The 14,265-nt window shown below is 44.4% G+C and overlaps 1 protein-coding gene across 4 annotated transcripts in view; it reads left to right on the forward strand.

Annotated features, from left to right (window-relative positions):
- The window catches only part of kcnab1a (potassium voltage-gated channel subfamily A regulatory beta subunit 1a), a 111,738-nt gene that overhangs the window by 65,506 nt on the left and 31,967 nt on the right, over positions 1-14,265 (forward strand). For all 4 annotated transcript variants that reach the window (XM_030794208.1, XM_030794209.1, XM_030794210.1 and 1 more), the window contains exons 3-5: positions 11,631-11,668; positions 13,154-13,233; positions 13,376-13,420. In XM_030794208.1, the coding sequence (XP_030650068.1) occupies positions 11,631-11,668; positions 13,154-13,233; positions 13,376-13,420 (163 nt within the window). The remainder of the gene's footprint in view (positions 1-11,630; positions 11,669-13,153; positions 13,234-13,375; positions 13,421-14,265) is intronic.

A 14,265-nucleotide genomic window follows, 5' to 3' on the forward strand; every position in this document is an offset into this window, starting at 1 on the left:
ATGTTGACAGCTGGAAACAAACTCACAACAATGGTTACAGCACTCACACAACAAACTCGCTCAGCAAACTCACACCAGGACACAACAGCATTCTAACAATGATGACAACACTTTGTATGCCTCAGGTCTCAGCCCTCAGTCTCCTGTGTTTTTTGTGTGTGTGCAGATGTATGTATGTGTGTGTATATATATATATATATATATATATATATATACACACACACACACACACACACACACACACACACACATATATATATATATATATATATATATATATATATATATATATATATATATATATATACACATACACATGTATGTGTATATACACATGTATGTGTATATGTGTGTGTGTGTGTGTGTGTGTGTGTGTGTGTGTGTGTGTGTGTGTGTATGTAAATGTGTTTATACATATATATATGGAAAAAATAAATCCCCCCTTGCCTCTGTGGGTGGTCCTCTTTTCCCCTCCAAGATCAGGTCCTCTACCAGAGGCCTGGGAGCTTGAGGGTCCTACCCAGCATCTTAGCTGTTCCTAGGACTGCACTCTTCTGGATAGAGATCTCAGATGTTCTTTCTGGGATCTGCTGGAGCCACTCTCCCAGTTTGGGGTTCACAGCTCTGAGTGTTCTGATTAACACAGGGACCACTGTTACCTTCACCTTCCGCATCTTTTCTAGATTTCAGCTCTTCTTTCAGCCCTGGTGTTCCTTCTTTCTGATGTTGCTGTTGCCTGGGATTCCAAGCTACTTGTAGCTTTCCTCGACATCTGCTATGTTGCCCTCTGGTAGTACAGTCCCCTCAGTTCTAACTACCTTTCCTGATTACCATCCGACCACACTTCTCAACCCCAAATTACATGCCAATGTCATTGCTGTAGATCATAGTGGTGTGAATCAGTGTGTAGATGTTTCGCTCACTCCTGGCGTACAGTTTGATGTCATCCATGTAGAGGAGGTGGCTGATGGTTGCTCCATTCCGTAGTCAGTAGCCGTAGCCACTCTCCATGATGATCTCACTGAGGGGGTTCAGGCCTATGCAGAACAGCAGTCGGGACAGAGCATCTCCTCAGTAGATGCCACACTTGATGGCGACTTGTGCTATTGGCTTGAAGTTAGCTTCTAGTGTTTTCCTCAACCCCATTGAGTTCTTGATGAAAGCTCTTAGTGTCCTGTTGATCTTATACAGCTCCAAGCATTCCAGGATCCATGTGTGAGGCATCGAATCGTAGGTTTTCTTGTCAATCCAGGTGGTACACAGGTTGGTCTGTCTGGTCTTGCAGTCTCGAGCGACTGTCTTATCTACCAGTACCTGGTGTTTTGCTCCTCTGGTTTTCTTTCCAATACCTTTCTGGGCCCCACTCATGTATTGAGCTATGTGCCTACTCATTTTATCTGCTATGATCCCTGACAGGAGCTTCCATGCTGTGCAGAGGCAGGTTATCAGCCTGTAGTTGGAAGGGACTGTTCCTCCTCTGGGGATCCTTCAGGATCAGGACTGTCCTACCTTTGGTTAACCATTCAAGATCAGCTGGTTCATCTGTGCAGCCAGGCGCTGATGGAAGTTAGCTTCTTTAGCCAGTAGTACTAGATGGCTACTGGTCTGTTCACAGGTCCACTAGCCATTGAGCACTGGTGTGATACCTGCTCTTCCAGCATAGTTCAGTCTCCAGCCTTGGTGGATCTACTCCCTTGTTATTACCGTACCACTGAGAGATGGTGCAGTGGAGAACATCTGATTTATTCTCCTAGCTTATATTTCTTTGGTGTACTTCTTCAGGCAGTGAGTCTTTGCTTGGCAGTCTCTAGGGCCTCAGGTATGGACAGCTTGTTGTACTTCTCTGGTAACCCTTTCTCGCTTTTGCCTTGGAACCTTCAATAGAACCCTGACAGTCCTCGCCCGGATTCGAACCCACGATGGAGCCCACATGAGTGCGCTAAACTCAGGGGTGTTACCAAGTGAACTATTACCCCTTTTCCACTGACGCAGTGACTAATCTACCACAAAATGACTAATCAAAGTGTGGCCCCGCTTTTCCACTGAAAAAATACTGGTGCCAAAAAGTTGGCACCGGCACCGGCACCGGCACGGCACCGCAGAATAGCTGGTCCCAAAAGTTGGAACCACTGACATCAGTGGCTATGCAAATGAGAACCACGTGAAAACCAATCAGTTCACTGTGTGATATGTTTGGCACATGACGTTCTCTGACCAAGATGGCGGTAGGCTAAAGGGTATATGTGGCATGAAAATATGTATATGATTAAAAGATGTATGGGAAACCATTTGTGTCTACATCAACTTGGGCTGTTGTTTACATGTTAGATGAACGTAGTTCGAGCCAGAACGGTAGAAAAAAACTCTGGTCTGGTCGGTGCAAACAGACCACTGTAGACTTTCATTTAAGCACCTGAACTTTTGAGTTAGGTGACAGGCTGGCCATTTTTGCAAATTTTACCCCCAAAGCAAAATGTTTTGGGGCGAAATTCGCGAGGTGTTTACTTTATAAAAGTAAATTTATAAAAAGCAAGCAAAGCAGATACACTCTGTCTGGCGTGACTTTTTCCCCATGGAAATGACCCTGTAGAAATGCCGGCTGGTTCTCATAGGCACTAAGGCAGCACTGGCTCTGCACAGGCACCGGCATTGACACCAGCACTGACACCAGCACCGTCCTAGTGGAAAAGAGCTATATATATATATGTATGTGTGTGTGTGTGTGTGTGTGTGTGAGAGAGAGAGATTCTGAATTACTTAAGTAAGAGAGATTTTATCACAGTGTTGAATTCATCTGATTGAAATGATGTCCATTTGCCAGGGACTAGAGGCAGTGGTCAATAGGAGATCATGTATCTTTGCCAGATCCTTCTCTCTCAGTTCTTTCAGAACAAATATCTCTCCTCTCAGGACTCAGAATACACACTGTGTGAGAGGAGATAGGGTAAAGAAATGGCTTGACAGGATCTCTTTTCATCAGTTCAAATCATGTGTGTTTGTTGAAGAATTGTCTGTATTAGTGCATTGAGCATCCATACATTGTATGAACATGCTGTTGTGTGTTGTCAAAAATGTGCAGCTGAGTCTCAGTATGTACAGTCATAAAGCCGACAGTAGAAAAGACTGGTCCATCAAGTGTTTTTCACTAACTCCACAGCCTTAAAAGCCACTCAAGGCTCTCTCTGTCTCTCTCTCTCTCTCTCTCTCTCTCTCTCTCTCTCTCTCTCTCTCTGATAAAAAAAAACATTATTGGATGGTATACTCAGTATAAGACCCTGTTTTGTGGTCCCATGATCATGCCAGTGGCTCTTTCTCTACTGTGTCCTTTTCTCTTCCATCGTGCACCTAACCCTCAGAGAAACTTCAGTTTGTTTCTTCATCCGTTTCATTCTTCCCTGTGGCATGCATTACTCTGCCCAGTCCTCTCACTCCCCCCCACCAACTGCCAGCTGCCCCCCATCAGGCTGTGGCCACAATGACTGTAGGCTGGTTAGAAAGACATTTCAAAGGCAGGGGCCAGGGAGAGGACTAGGGGACACTAATGCACTGGGCCATACAGAGAACACAAACTGACAGATGGTGAGTGAAAATGAGTGATGGCATTAATAATAATGACGGGAGTTTCAAAATATTACACATGGGGATGATGATGATTGCTTTAAAAGTACTAGTGTTTTTGTTATTCTTGTGAAACTAGCGCTGACGCCATTTCATGTGGCTGTGGAGGCCGACACGTGAGCCACACACTCACCAACAGGTGGGGCAAGGGAGCCGAGATGTTGGGGTAATGCCGGCTGCCCGCTGGTGTCGTTGGGCTCATCTTTCGGTCCTCCCCTGTTGGATGATGTGATGTATTTGTTGGGTTGCCTTGGTACAGGTGATCTGCCAGGCTGTTCTATCGAGTGCCAGAGGTTCAAGATGGGTGGGGTTTATGTTGCAGCGTTTTTAGGAGGTCTTTGCCCATAGAGGGCTTGGTGGGGTAAGCGGTGGTCAGGCATGTGGATAGTATGCCCAATCCAGCAAAGATGCTTCTTAGCTACTCCTGCTTCCATACAGATGGAGCTAGTCATGGAAAGGATCTCAGTATGGGGGATTCGATTTTCCCAGGATAGCCCAAGTATTTTTTGAAGGCATCCAATGTGGAAGGCCTCCAAGCTTGTGATATGCCGTCTGTATTGGGTCCACGTTTCTGCCCCGAAGAGCAGAGTGGAGACACATACTGCATTGTAGATGGCAATCTTGGTACTGACCTTCAGGTTTTTGTTTTGAAAAACCCTTCTGTGGAGTCGCCCAAAGGCTGATGAGGCTTTATTGATACGGTTGTTTATTTCGCGGTTAAGGGAGCAGTATGAGGATAGTGTAGAGCCAAGATAGGTGAACCGGTGAGCTGTTTTGACTGGAACACCATTGATTTGGAAACTGGGAGGTGTAGGAGGTTGGATATTAAGTTGTGCCGTGACTTCGTTTTTGTGAATGTTGACCTGGAGCCCAAAGTACTGGCATAGGCTAGATATTGTGTTTAGGGCACGCTGCATGGACTCTGGGCTATGTGCCAAGACATCTGCATATTGGAGTTCACAGATTTGGCACGTCTTTGTCTTTGTATGGACCTGAACTCGTCGGATGTTGAATAGATTTCCGTCAAGGCGGGTGAACTCCAGGTGAACTCCATCTCTGTCTCCCAGGCCATGGTGTAAGAGCTGGGTAATGGCTGAGAGGAGGAGATTAAACAAGACTGGTGCCAAGACACAGCCTTGCTTCACCCCAACGTTGACCTTGAAGGAGTCTGATTGGAGCCCTCCTGTGAGGACTCTGGCTTACATCCCATCATGCAGTTGCTGCATGACGGAGAGGAACTTGGTTAGTCGCCCAAGTTTGGAGAGCAGTTTCCAGAGCATCTCGCAGTTTATGGTGTCAAAGGCTTTGCTGAGGTCGATGAAGGCTATGTACAGGTCTTTGTGCTGTTCTCTGCTCTTCTCTAGCAGCTGCCGTAAGACAAAGATCACGTCGGTTGTGGATCTGGATTTCCGGAAACCACATTTTGTTTCCGGGAGATCTTTTTCTGAAATGTGCTCCACCAGTCTGTTGAGCATGATCTTTGCCAGTACTTTCCCTGCAATGGAGAGGAGAGAGATTCCACAGCTGTTCCCACAAATTGCTCTGTCCCCGTTCTGTTTGTAGACGACCACAATGTTAGCATCTTTCCAGTCCTGAGGGAGGATCTCGGACTTCCAGATGCTTGTTATCAGGTGTAGACGACGTGTTAGGAGGTACCCCCCATATTTGATCACCTCTGCCAGGATGCCATCAGGTCCTGCACTTTTGTTATTCTTCAAGCCCCTGATGGCTTGTCGGGTTTCAGAGAACTGTGGTGGAGTGTCAAGGTGCATGATTGGTGGGAGATCAGGAAGTTTGTTGAGGATAAGAAGATCACCGGGGTTGGTGTGGTTGAGGAGGGTCTCAAAGTGATCCACCCAGCAGCAAAGGATCTCATGATGGTCCTTGAGGAGAGTGTCCCCATCTGCTGATCGGACAGGCACAATAATTTTGCTTTCTGGGGCCATATATGGCTTTGATGGCATCATAGAAGCCCTGGGTGTTATTGCAGTCTGCAAGGTTTTGAATGCCTTGCGCCTTCTGCATCCACCAGGTGTCTTCCATGATCCGGAGAGCATATTGGGTCATAACTCTTGCCACAGCAAAAGTGGCTTTCAGGGTGGAGGATCCAGGATTAGACAGGAGAGCTTTATGGGCTTTATGCTTTGTTTGCAGGAGTGATTGGAATTTGGCGGAATTATTGTCAAACCAGTCCTGGTGTTGTTTCCTTGACAGACCAAGTGCTTCCGAGGCTGCACTGTGGATAGCTGTGCGCAGAGCTGACCAGTCAGTGGATTCCTCCGGAATATGGTCAAGGTTTCTTGCAAGATGTCGGAGGTTGTCTGTGGTGGTGAAGTTGTTCAGTGCTGTGCAGTTGAGTTTTCTGTTTTGGGCTGTCTTTGAGCGATGGGGTGGAATGTCCATGAGGAGTTTGGATCTGACCATTAGATGATCAGTCCAGCATTCAGCCCCGTGCATGACTCGAGTAATAAGAACATCCTGTTTGTCCTATTGACGGACAATGATGTAATCCAGGAGGTGCCAGTGTTTTGAACAGGGGTGTTGCCAGGTTGTTTTGAACCTGTTCTTCATTTGGAAAATTGGTGTTGGTAATGACCAGGCGATGTTCTGCACAGAGGGAGAGGTTCTGGAGCCTGTTGCTGTTCATTTTCCCCACTCCATGCTGGCCTAGGACGTTTTGCTATGTTAGATGCTCTGTGCCCACTCTAGCATGAGTATGAGTTTGCATGGGGTTTTCTAGATGATGTAGTTGAGACTTCTGTAGAAGTCCTCTTTGTTCTGCATCAAGGGTTGGTGCGTAAGCACTGATGAGGGTGGGCGAAGCGCTGCCTTTGCAAGGGGGATGCGCCATGTCATTAGCCTTTCGTTGATGCCAGTGGGTGATTGTGGGATCCGTTGCTTAGCAGACTGTACTAGACGCGTCCACCACAAGTTATGGTCAAAACTGTAACTTGAAATTTTGATTTTTGGTGGTGCTAGAGGGATGCATGGATTGACCCCAAATTTGGTGCCTGGGTACCTTGGACTATCCTCTATCAATGTGCCAAATTTCAGAAAAATCCACCAAGGGGTTCATGGGGCTGCCATAGAATCCCATGGCGGAAAGTATAATAATAAATCATCAGAGTCCAAGCAGAATGGCAGACGCTGGAGCCAATGCTGGATGTAGAACTGGTTCATTGGCTTGAACAGCCGAAATAAGACGTTGAATTGTAAGAAATGTTCAAAAATGTTGGCAAATAGACCACACAATTTCAAGTTTGTAGTGTAAAGAATATTTGAAGTACAGCAATGTATCTCTTTCAAGAAATCAGAAAAGTAGGTTGGTCAGAAGCTTATGAAGGGAAATGCTGTTTATTTTGTCTCAACAAACATAATGACGGACATGTGGACTCAAATTTGTGACTCAGATTCGAGTCGCACTTAAGTGGCATACACAGTGACTTGAGACTTTAACCTCATCTTCAAAAGACTTGAGACTCTACTTGGGCTCAAGATTTGAGACTCAACAATATTTATTTTGTTATTTTTTCGGGTATTAACATGATGGGTCTATTCTACTCCTGTTCATGATACAGGGTTTAAGGGACAGTACAGCTTACTAGGCTAGGACAAACGGTTCAAAAGTTAAAAAGCAAAAATGTCCTCTGGAGTTTAGCCCGTTGGTGGCGCTAGAGGCAATGATGGAATGACACCAAATTTGGTGACTGGATATCTTTTACTTTGCTCTGTGACAGTGCCAAATTCCATCATGATCTCTGAAGGGCTTCCATGGTCTCCCATTGACAGTTACTAATTCCAAGATGGCTGACAAACAAAATGACTGACAGCTAGGGGTCATAACATTCCAGTTAGGGTTTGATAATGCACAAGAAATTTCAGTGAAATATCTGCTTGTGTCTTGGAGTTATGGATATTTGAATACATTTTTTAATGTTTGCTTTCTATAGCACCACCATGTGGCCAGATTTCATGAAACTTGGTGGGGACCCAGCATATCCCCTCTGAATGATGTGTACCATGTTTGGCATCAATCCAACTAAGCATTGCTGAGATATGCTCACTTCCTGTTTTGGCAGCTTCGCAATCGGAATTCATAGGACGACGGTGGCCGTATCTTTTGGCCTAGGACAAATAGGAAAATTCCTTAGGCAACATTTGGCCAGACTATGCTGTAAATGATGTGTACCAAATTTGGTGATGATAGGATCAATTGTCAAGGACTAGTACGCAAAAACAGTTTTTCCAAAAATTCAAAATGGCGGACAATTCAATATAGCACACTTCCATAAAATGGGTCCATTCAACTCATCATGATGCAGGGATTGAGGGGCAGTGCAGCTTACTAGGCTAGGTCAAACGGTTCAGAAGGTATAAACAAACATGACGTCTAGAGTTTGGCCTGTTGCTGGCGCTAGAAGCAATGATGGATTGACCCCAAATTTGGTGCCTGTGCATCTTTTACCGTGCTCTGAGCGTGCCAGCTCTAACATGTACAGTTTTTGCTGTGCAAATACTTTTAATGCAGAAAAATAATAGTAATAATAATAAAAAAATTGGTGCAAACAGCAATGCCGGGGCCAAGCAGCTCATAGGCACGACGTAGACAAGCAATCGGAACGACCCTGGAACAAGACACAAGTCCATCACAATGTGGGCAGACTGACCCCCACTCTTAGAGCCTTAGCAGATGCCAAAAAAATCCACATAGCACTCCCATGGCCTGCCATAGAAAACCAGGAGGAAAAAGAATAATACCAAGATGGCTATAGAACAAAATGGACAACACAGAGGGTTCAGAATTTCTCAACTAGGGTCTTTTAATGTGATAACTCACAAGAATGTTCCATGAAATATCTCCTTTTCGCTGAAGTAATTGGTATTTTACTATATCTTTTCCTTTTTTTCTGGTATAGCGCCCCCATGTGACCAAATTTTGTGAAACTTGGTGGGTACTTACTAATCCCCCTGGCAATGATGTGGACCAAGTTTGGCATCAATCCATGCAAGCATTGCTGAGAGAAACTCACTTCCTGTTTTAGAGGCCACTCCATTAAAATTCATTGGACAACAGTGCCCATATCCTTTGGCCTAGCAAAATTCTTTGTACAACTTTGTAAAACTCAAAATGGCGGACAATCCAGTGTGGCAGATGTTCAAGAAATGGATCCATTCTCTTCAGCATGACCCAAGGAATAAGTTGACACAAAGGTCACCACTCTAGGTCAATCGGTTCAAAAGTAGTTTGGCTGAAATATCTGCTTTTGTCTTGGAGTTATGGGTATTTGAATACAATGTTTTATGTTTGTGTGCTATAGCGCCACCAAGAGGCCAAATGTCATGAAACTTGGTGGGGACCCAGTATGTATCAGGTCAATGAACTGTAACAAGTTTTGCATCAATCCATGCAAGCATTGCTGAGATATGCTCACTTCCTGTTTGGAGCCTTCGCCATCGAAATTCGTTGGATGACAGCGACCGCACCCTTTGGCCTAGCAAGATTCTTTATACAACTTTTGATCAGGATGGTCTGTAGATGGTGTGTACTAAATTTGGTGGTGATTGGATCAACGATCTAGGACTAGTTCGCAAAAGTAGGTTTTCTTGAAAAATTCAAAATGGCCGAAAATCTAGTAGGCAGAAATTGACGCCAATGGGTGCATTTGACTCGCCATGACCCAAGGTTTCAGGGGAAAAAAAGATTACGACTCTAGGTCAAGCGGTTCAAAAGTTATGAGCAAATATGTACCAAAAAGTACCTTGGTTTTTGGCCTATTGGTGGCGCTACAGGGATGCATGAATTGACCCCAGATTTCAGGCCTGGATAACTTGGCCTGGCCTCTATCAATGTGCCAAATTTCACAACTTTTTATTGACGGTTCTAGGGGCTGCCATAGACTCGCATGTGACGAAGTATAATAATAGTGGAACTTACTAACAATTACAATAGGTGCCTGCAGCTTCGCTGCTTGGCCCCTAATAATTATAATAAAAATCCGAAAACACAACAGGGTTCCCGCAGCTTCACTGCTTGGACCCCTAATAATAATAATCATAATAATAATAATAATAAAAATAAAAATAAAAATCCGAACAAAAACAATAGAGTTCCCGCAGCTTCGCTGCTTGGACCTCTAATAATATTAGTGAAAAACTGTAACAATTACAATAGGTGCCTGCAGCTTCGCTGCTTGGCCCCTAATGAAGGCACACTAGTAGACAAAAATAAAGAATAACAAAACAGCAAGGGGGGCTTAACCACCTCAGCCACAGCAGCGCAGGAAGAAGACAAGCCATGAAGTTGCGGCAGCCGTCAGGGTCTATAGGGTCTAATTAATTCAGAAAGATAGGCTGGTGCAAGCCCATGGAGAATTTTAAATGTTAATAGGAGGACATCAAAATCTGCCTTCATGTGAATTGGGAGCCAGTGAGGGGAGGCCAGGACCAGAATGATATGGTCAAACTTCCTAGTTCTGGTCAAGATTCTGGCATCCGCATTCTGGACTAGCTGACGACTTCTGGTAGTAGAGGCAGGTAGACTAGAGTACGGAACATTACAGTAGTCAAGGCGAGACATGACAAATGCATGAACTATGGTTTCTGCATCAGCGATACATAGCATGGGCCTAACTTTTGCGATATCGCGGAAATGATAAAAGGCCATTTTGATTGTGCTCTTGATAGGAGTGACAAGCGAGAGACTAGAGTTTGATTTTCCAGGTGCTTTAACAGTATGGTGTGATCGACCATGTTGAATGCTGCACTCTGATCAAGAAAGATAAGCATTGAGATATCACCAGCATCCATGGCTAGTAAGAGATCGTTAGTCACTCTAGCTAGTTGCGGTTTCAGTTGAATGAAAACACCTGAAGCCTGACTGAAACACTTCAAACAGGCTGTTGGAGGACATATGAGTGATGAGTTGAGCAGCTACAATTTTTTTGAGTATTTTAGAAAGAAACGGGAGATTAGAGATTGGCCTATAATTTATAAGGTTCCTGGGTCGAAGTTAGGTTTTTTTAAGTAATGGGCTAATCACGGCTGTTTTAAAAGCAGAGGGTAGAACGCCAGACTTAATCACATATTTAAAAAGTTGAGGATTATAGGACAGAGGACTGTGAAAAGTTCTATGTGAAAATTAGGAGGTAGGGGGTTGAGCAGGGAAGAGGCAAGGCAGAAGACCTCCAGTTTAGTGGCATGCCAGTTTCGTTCTAATCTTCTATATGCTTGCTTTAGCACACGTGTATCGTTATTAAACCAGGGTGTTCTATATTTACGTCTATTTTTTGTCATTAATGGTGCTACCATATCTAATGCATTACAGAAGGTACAGTTTATACTGTCTGGAAGATCATTCAAAGACCGTTGTTGATCATTGAAAGAGGTGAGGGCAGCGGGAAGCAGGTTAGTGAGCGCGGCAGTGGTGGAAGCATTAATGTGGCAGCGGCTACGAACATACAGTACTGTGTCTGTCTGTCTGTCTGTCTGTCAGCTGTATACATGCAGTGCTCTGTCTGTCTGTCTGTCTGTCTGCCAGTCTGTGTCTGTCTGTCTGTCCGTGGGCTGTACACATCCAGTGCTCTGCCTGTGTGTCTGTCTGCCTGTAAGCTGTATACATGCAGTGCTCTGTCTATGCATCTGTCTGTCTGTAAGCTGTATACATGCAATGCTCTGTCTATGCGTCTGTCTGTGTGTAAGCTGTATACGTGCAGTGCTCTGTCTGTCAAGCTCACATATACTGAGCTGTTTCAGCAAAAATGTTTTAGGCTGACGTAAGTTATGGCTTTCTAGGAAACAATACAGACTCCAAGGAGACAGAGGAAAAATCAGCTGTGTTTCATGACTGAATGGAACCTGTTTGAGAAGGACATGCAGAAGCCTGCATACTCATTAACCCTGTAGGGGATTTGGCTACACCTTAGGGAAAAAACCCTTCTTTTTCAGTCCCAGTCTAAGATCTGCACATGAGAAACACGTCCTGCATCCTTCCCTCTCTACTCTGTGTATTTCAGGAACCTGGGTTACGTTTGGTGGCCAGATTTCAGATGAGGTAAGACAATGTTATGTTTTATATAAGTTCCCAAAACACATGTATGAACTGACCCAGTGTCAATGTTCTGCTGTTCTACAGTAAAAATATGTATAGGTGATCATGAAATTAAAAAAAAAAACCTCAATGTGCTCAGTTCTTGTTTATAATCTTAGGTGGTCCAACTCTAGAGCCCGACTTTGGCAGTGCCCTTGGGGCTTCACTTTGATGCAGTGCTTTTGTTGACTTGGCGTTTTTGTAAGTTTGGGTAAAAATGTCAGGGCGTCAGAGAACAGTAGCACACGTCTGTTTCAGCTCTGTAGGTTCATCTGGGTCCAGGGCTTAGATTCAGCACTCAGGCCTTAAAGTTTACTTAGACATCTGGAGATAGAGTCATGAAGTGTATGAACCATAACAAATGTAAGTGTGAATGTGAAGATCAGTGTGTGTAAGCTATATTCACTGACAATGTGTAGACTTCGATGTTAATTTAACAGGGACAAACTTGCTGTTATTTTGTAAATAGATTTCTGGAACATTAAATGCCTTTTTTCATTGTGGAGTTATGTGTCAAGTACATGTAAGCTATATGGGATACTGTGTTTAGACAGCAAGATAGAAAGAGACTTTAATTCCTGAAATCTGTCCATTCATTAAAGCTTGTTCATCTGTGGAGGGCGTTAATGAGAGGGTGTTATAGAGCCTGTGGGGACCTATGGGTGTGAGAGCGAAGCCCGAGTCACAGTCTGAATGCTGGATTTGTGAGGAAAGACAGATTCTGGGTTTGTGAGGCAGACAGATGCTGGGTTTGTGATGACAGAGTGCTGGATTTGCAAGGACAGACAGAGTGGTGGGTTTGCGAGGACAGACAGAGTGGAGGTTTCGTGAGGACAGTATGATGTGTGTGAGCCACAGTATAACACAGAGAGGAACTTGTCGTCTCTGTTTTGGAGGAATTCTGAGCAGTAGCATCATGAAATCAAGCAATATTGACCTCTCCAACCCCTCCAGGGTCATTATTCCTTGAGTTGGAGGGTCACAGTGTTCCAGTCTTCTCTGTACATACATACACACACACAATGTAACTCATGATGTCTGCCAGTGGCACTGTTATGTGGGGACCCGGTGGTAAAGCAGTATCAGTGTTGTCTCAGTGCTCTTATACAATGACGCTGCATCACTCTGTTATAATCCAGTCCACAGGCCATCACAGAGATTGTGTTAGAGGACAAAGGCAGTGTTCAGCTGACCTGAATTGCGCTGCTAAGAATCTTGTTCACAAAGAATTGTGGCCACTACTGTGACCAGTAAATTACTCAGTCTGGATGTTCCTCTCTCTGTTTTTCTAAATCTAAACAATCTCAGACTAAACCAGTCTCAGTCTCAAATCGGAATCAGCTCATTTCAGTCTCCTCAGATCAAACTTCTGCTTTGAGCGAATGATGAATTTGCCAAGACCTGTGAGGTGTCTGTCCAGTGTACACATATCACGTGTGTGTGTTTCAGGTGGCTGAGCAGTTGATGACCATTGCTTATGAGAGTGGAGTGAATCTGTTTGACACAGCAGAGGTGTATGCGGCAGGAAAGTGAGTGAGGCTACCACCCAGCTGGGATGAAAGTGTAATGTAATGTCCAGAGATAAGAGAAGTTATAATGGGGTTAAAATTTGATTGCAGTTCCTAACAGGAGTACGCCCTCCCCATTTTGGAGGGGGGCTTTTTTTTACAGAGCTGAAATTATCCTGGGCAACATCATCAAGAAAAAGTGCTGGAGGTAATTTGTGTGTGTGTTTGTGTGTGTGTGTGTGTGTGTGTGTGTGTGCGCGCGCGCATCCATGCCTTCGTGCATGTGTGTGTGTGTGGTCTGAATCCATGGGCACTGCTAATTTTTCTCTGTTCCAAACAAACTTCGATCCATTAATGCTGAATTCCGCAAAATCTTTATGTGGGCTTTACTAGCAGGCAACAATTGTTTGGATTGGAAGTTTGTCAGATGTTTTGTTTTGCAAAGATTTGCAATTTGCAAAGAGTTTTCTACTGACCTAAAAGAAGATACTCTTTAATACCATTAACACAAGACTTCACATGTAACATTATGGGGGGAAAAAACTCTCTCTCTCTCTCTCTCTCTCTCTCTCTCTCTCTCTCTCTCTCTCTCTCTCTTTCTCTCTTTCTTTCTTTCTTTCTTTCTTCCTCTCTCTCCCTCTCTATGTCCACACTCCAAATCTCCCTCTCCCTCTCTCAGTTGTTTCTGTAGTACAGTTCACACATTCACTGGATGCTCTCCATCCTCAGACAAGCTCAGACAATGGCGTCCTCCGAGTGCCACAGTGCCACATAGACTAAACTTGTGTGTGTGTGTGTGTGTGTTGAGACAGACTGGCAGTCACCCTTAGCTCTTGCACAGAGCTTCCTGTTCATTGCAGGGATCTAAAGTCTTTCTGTTTCACTGAAAATGCAAACAGCTATGGCCTCTGAGACAGACAGACAGTCAGAGATCATCTACAACAGCTCTTAAGTGTACAGATGATTCTGGTTCAGGTAGGCCGGGTAAACAGCTGTACAGTGAAACGGGTAAAACTATATAGTGGGTAAAACAGAGCACTGAGTAAAATTATA

This window comes from Chanos chanos, chromosome 2 (genome assembly GCF_902362185.1).
Source record: "Chanos chanos chromosome 2, fChaCha1.1, whole genome shotgun sequence".
Taxonomy (NCBI): domain Eukaryota; kingdom Metazoa; phylum Chordata; class Actinopteri; order Gonorynchiformes; family Chanidae; genus Chanos; species Chanos chanos.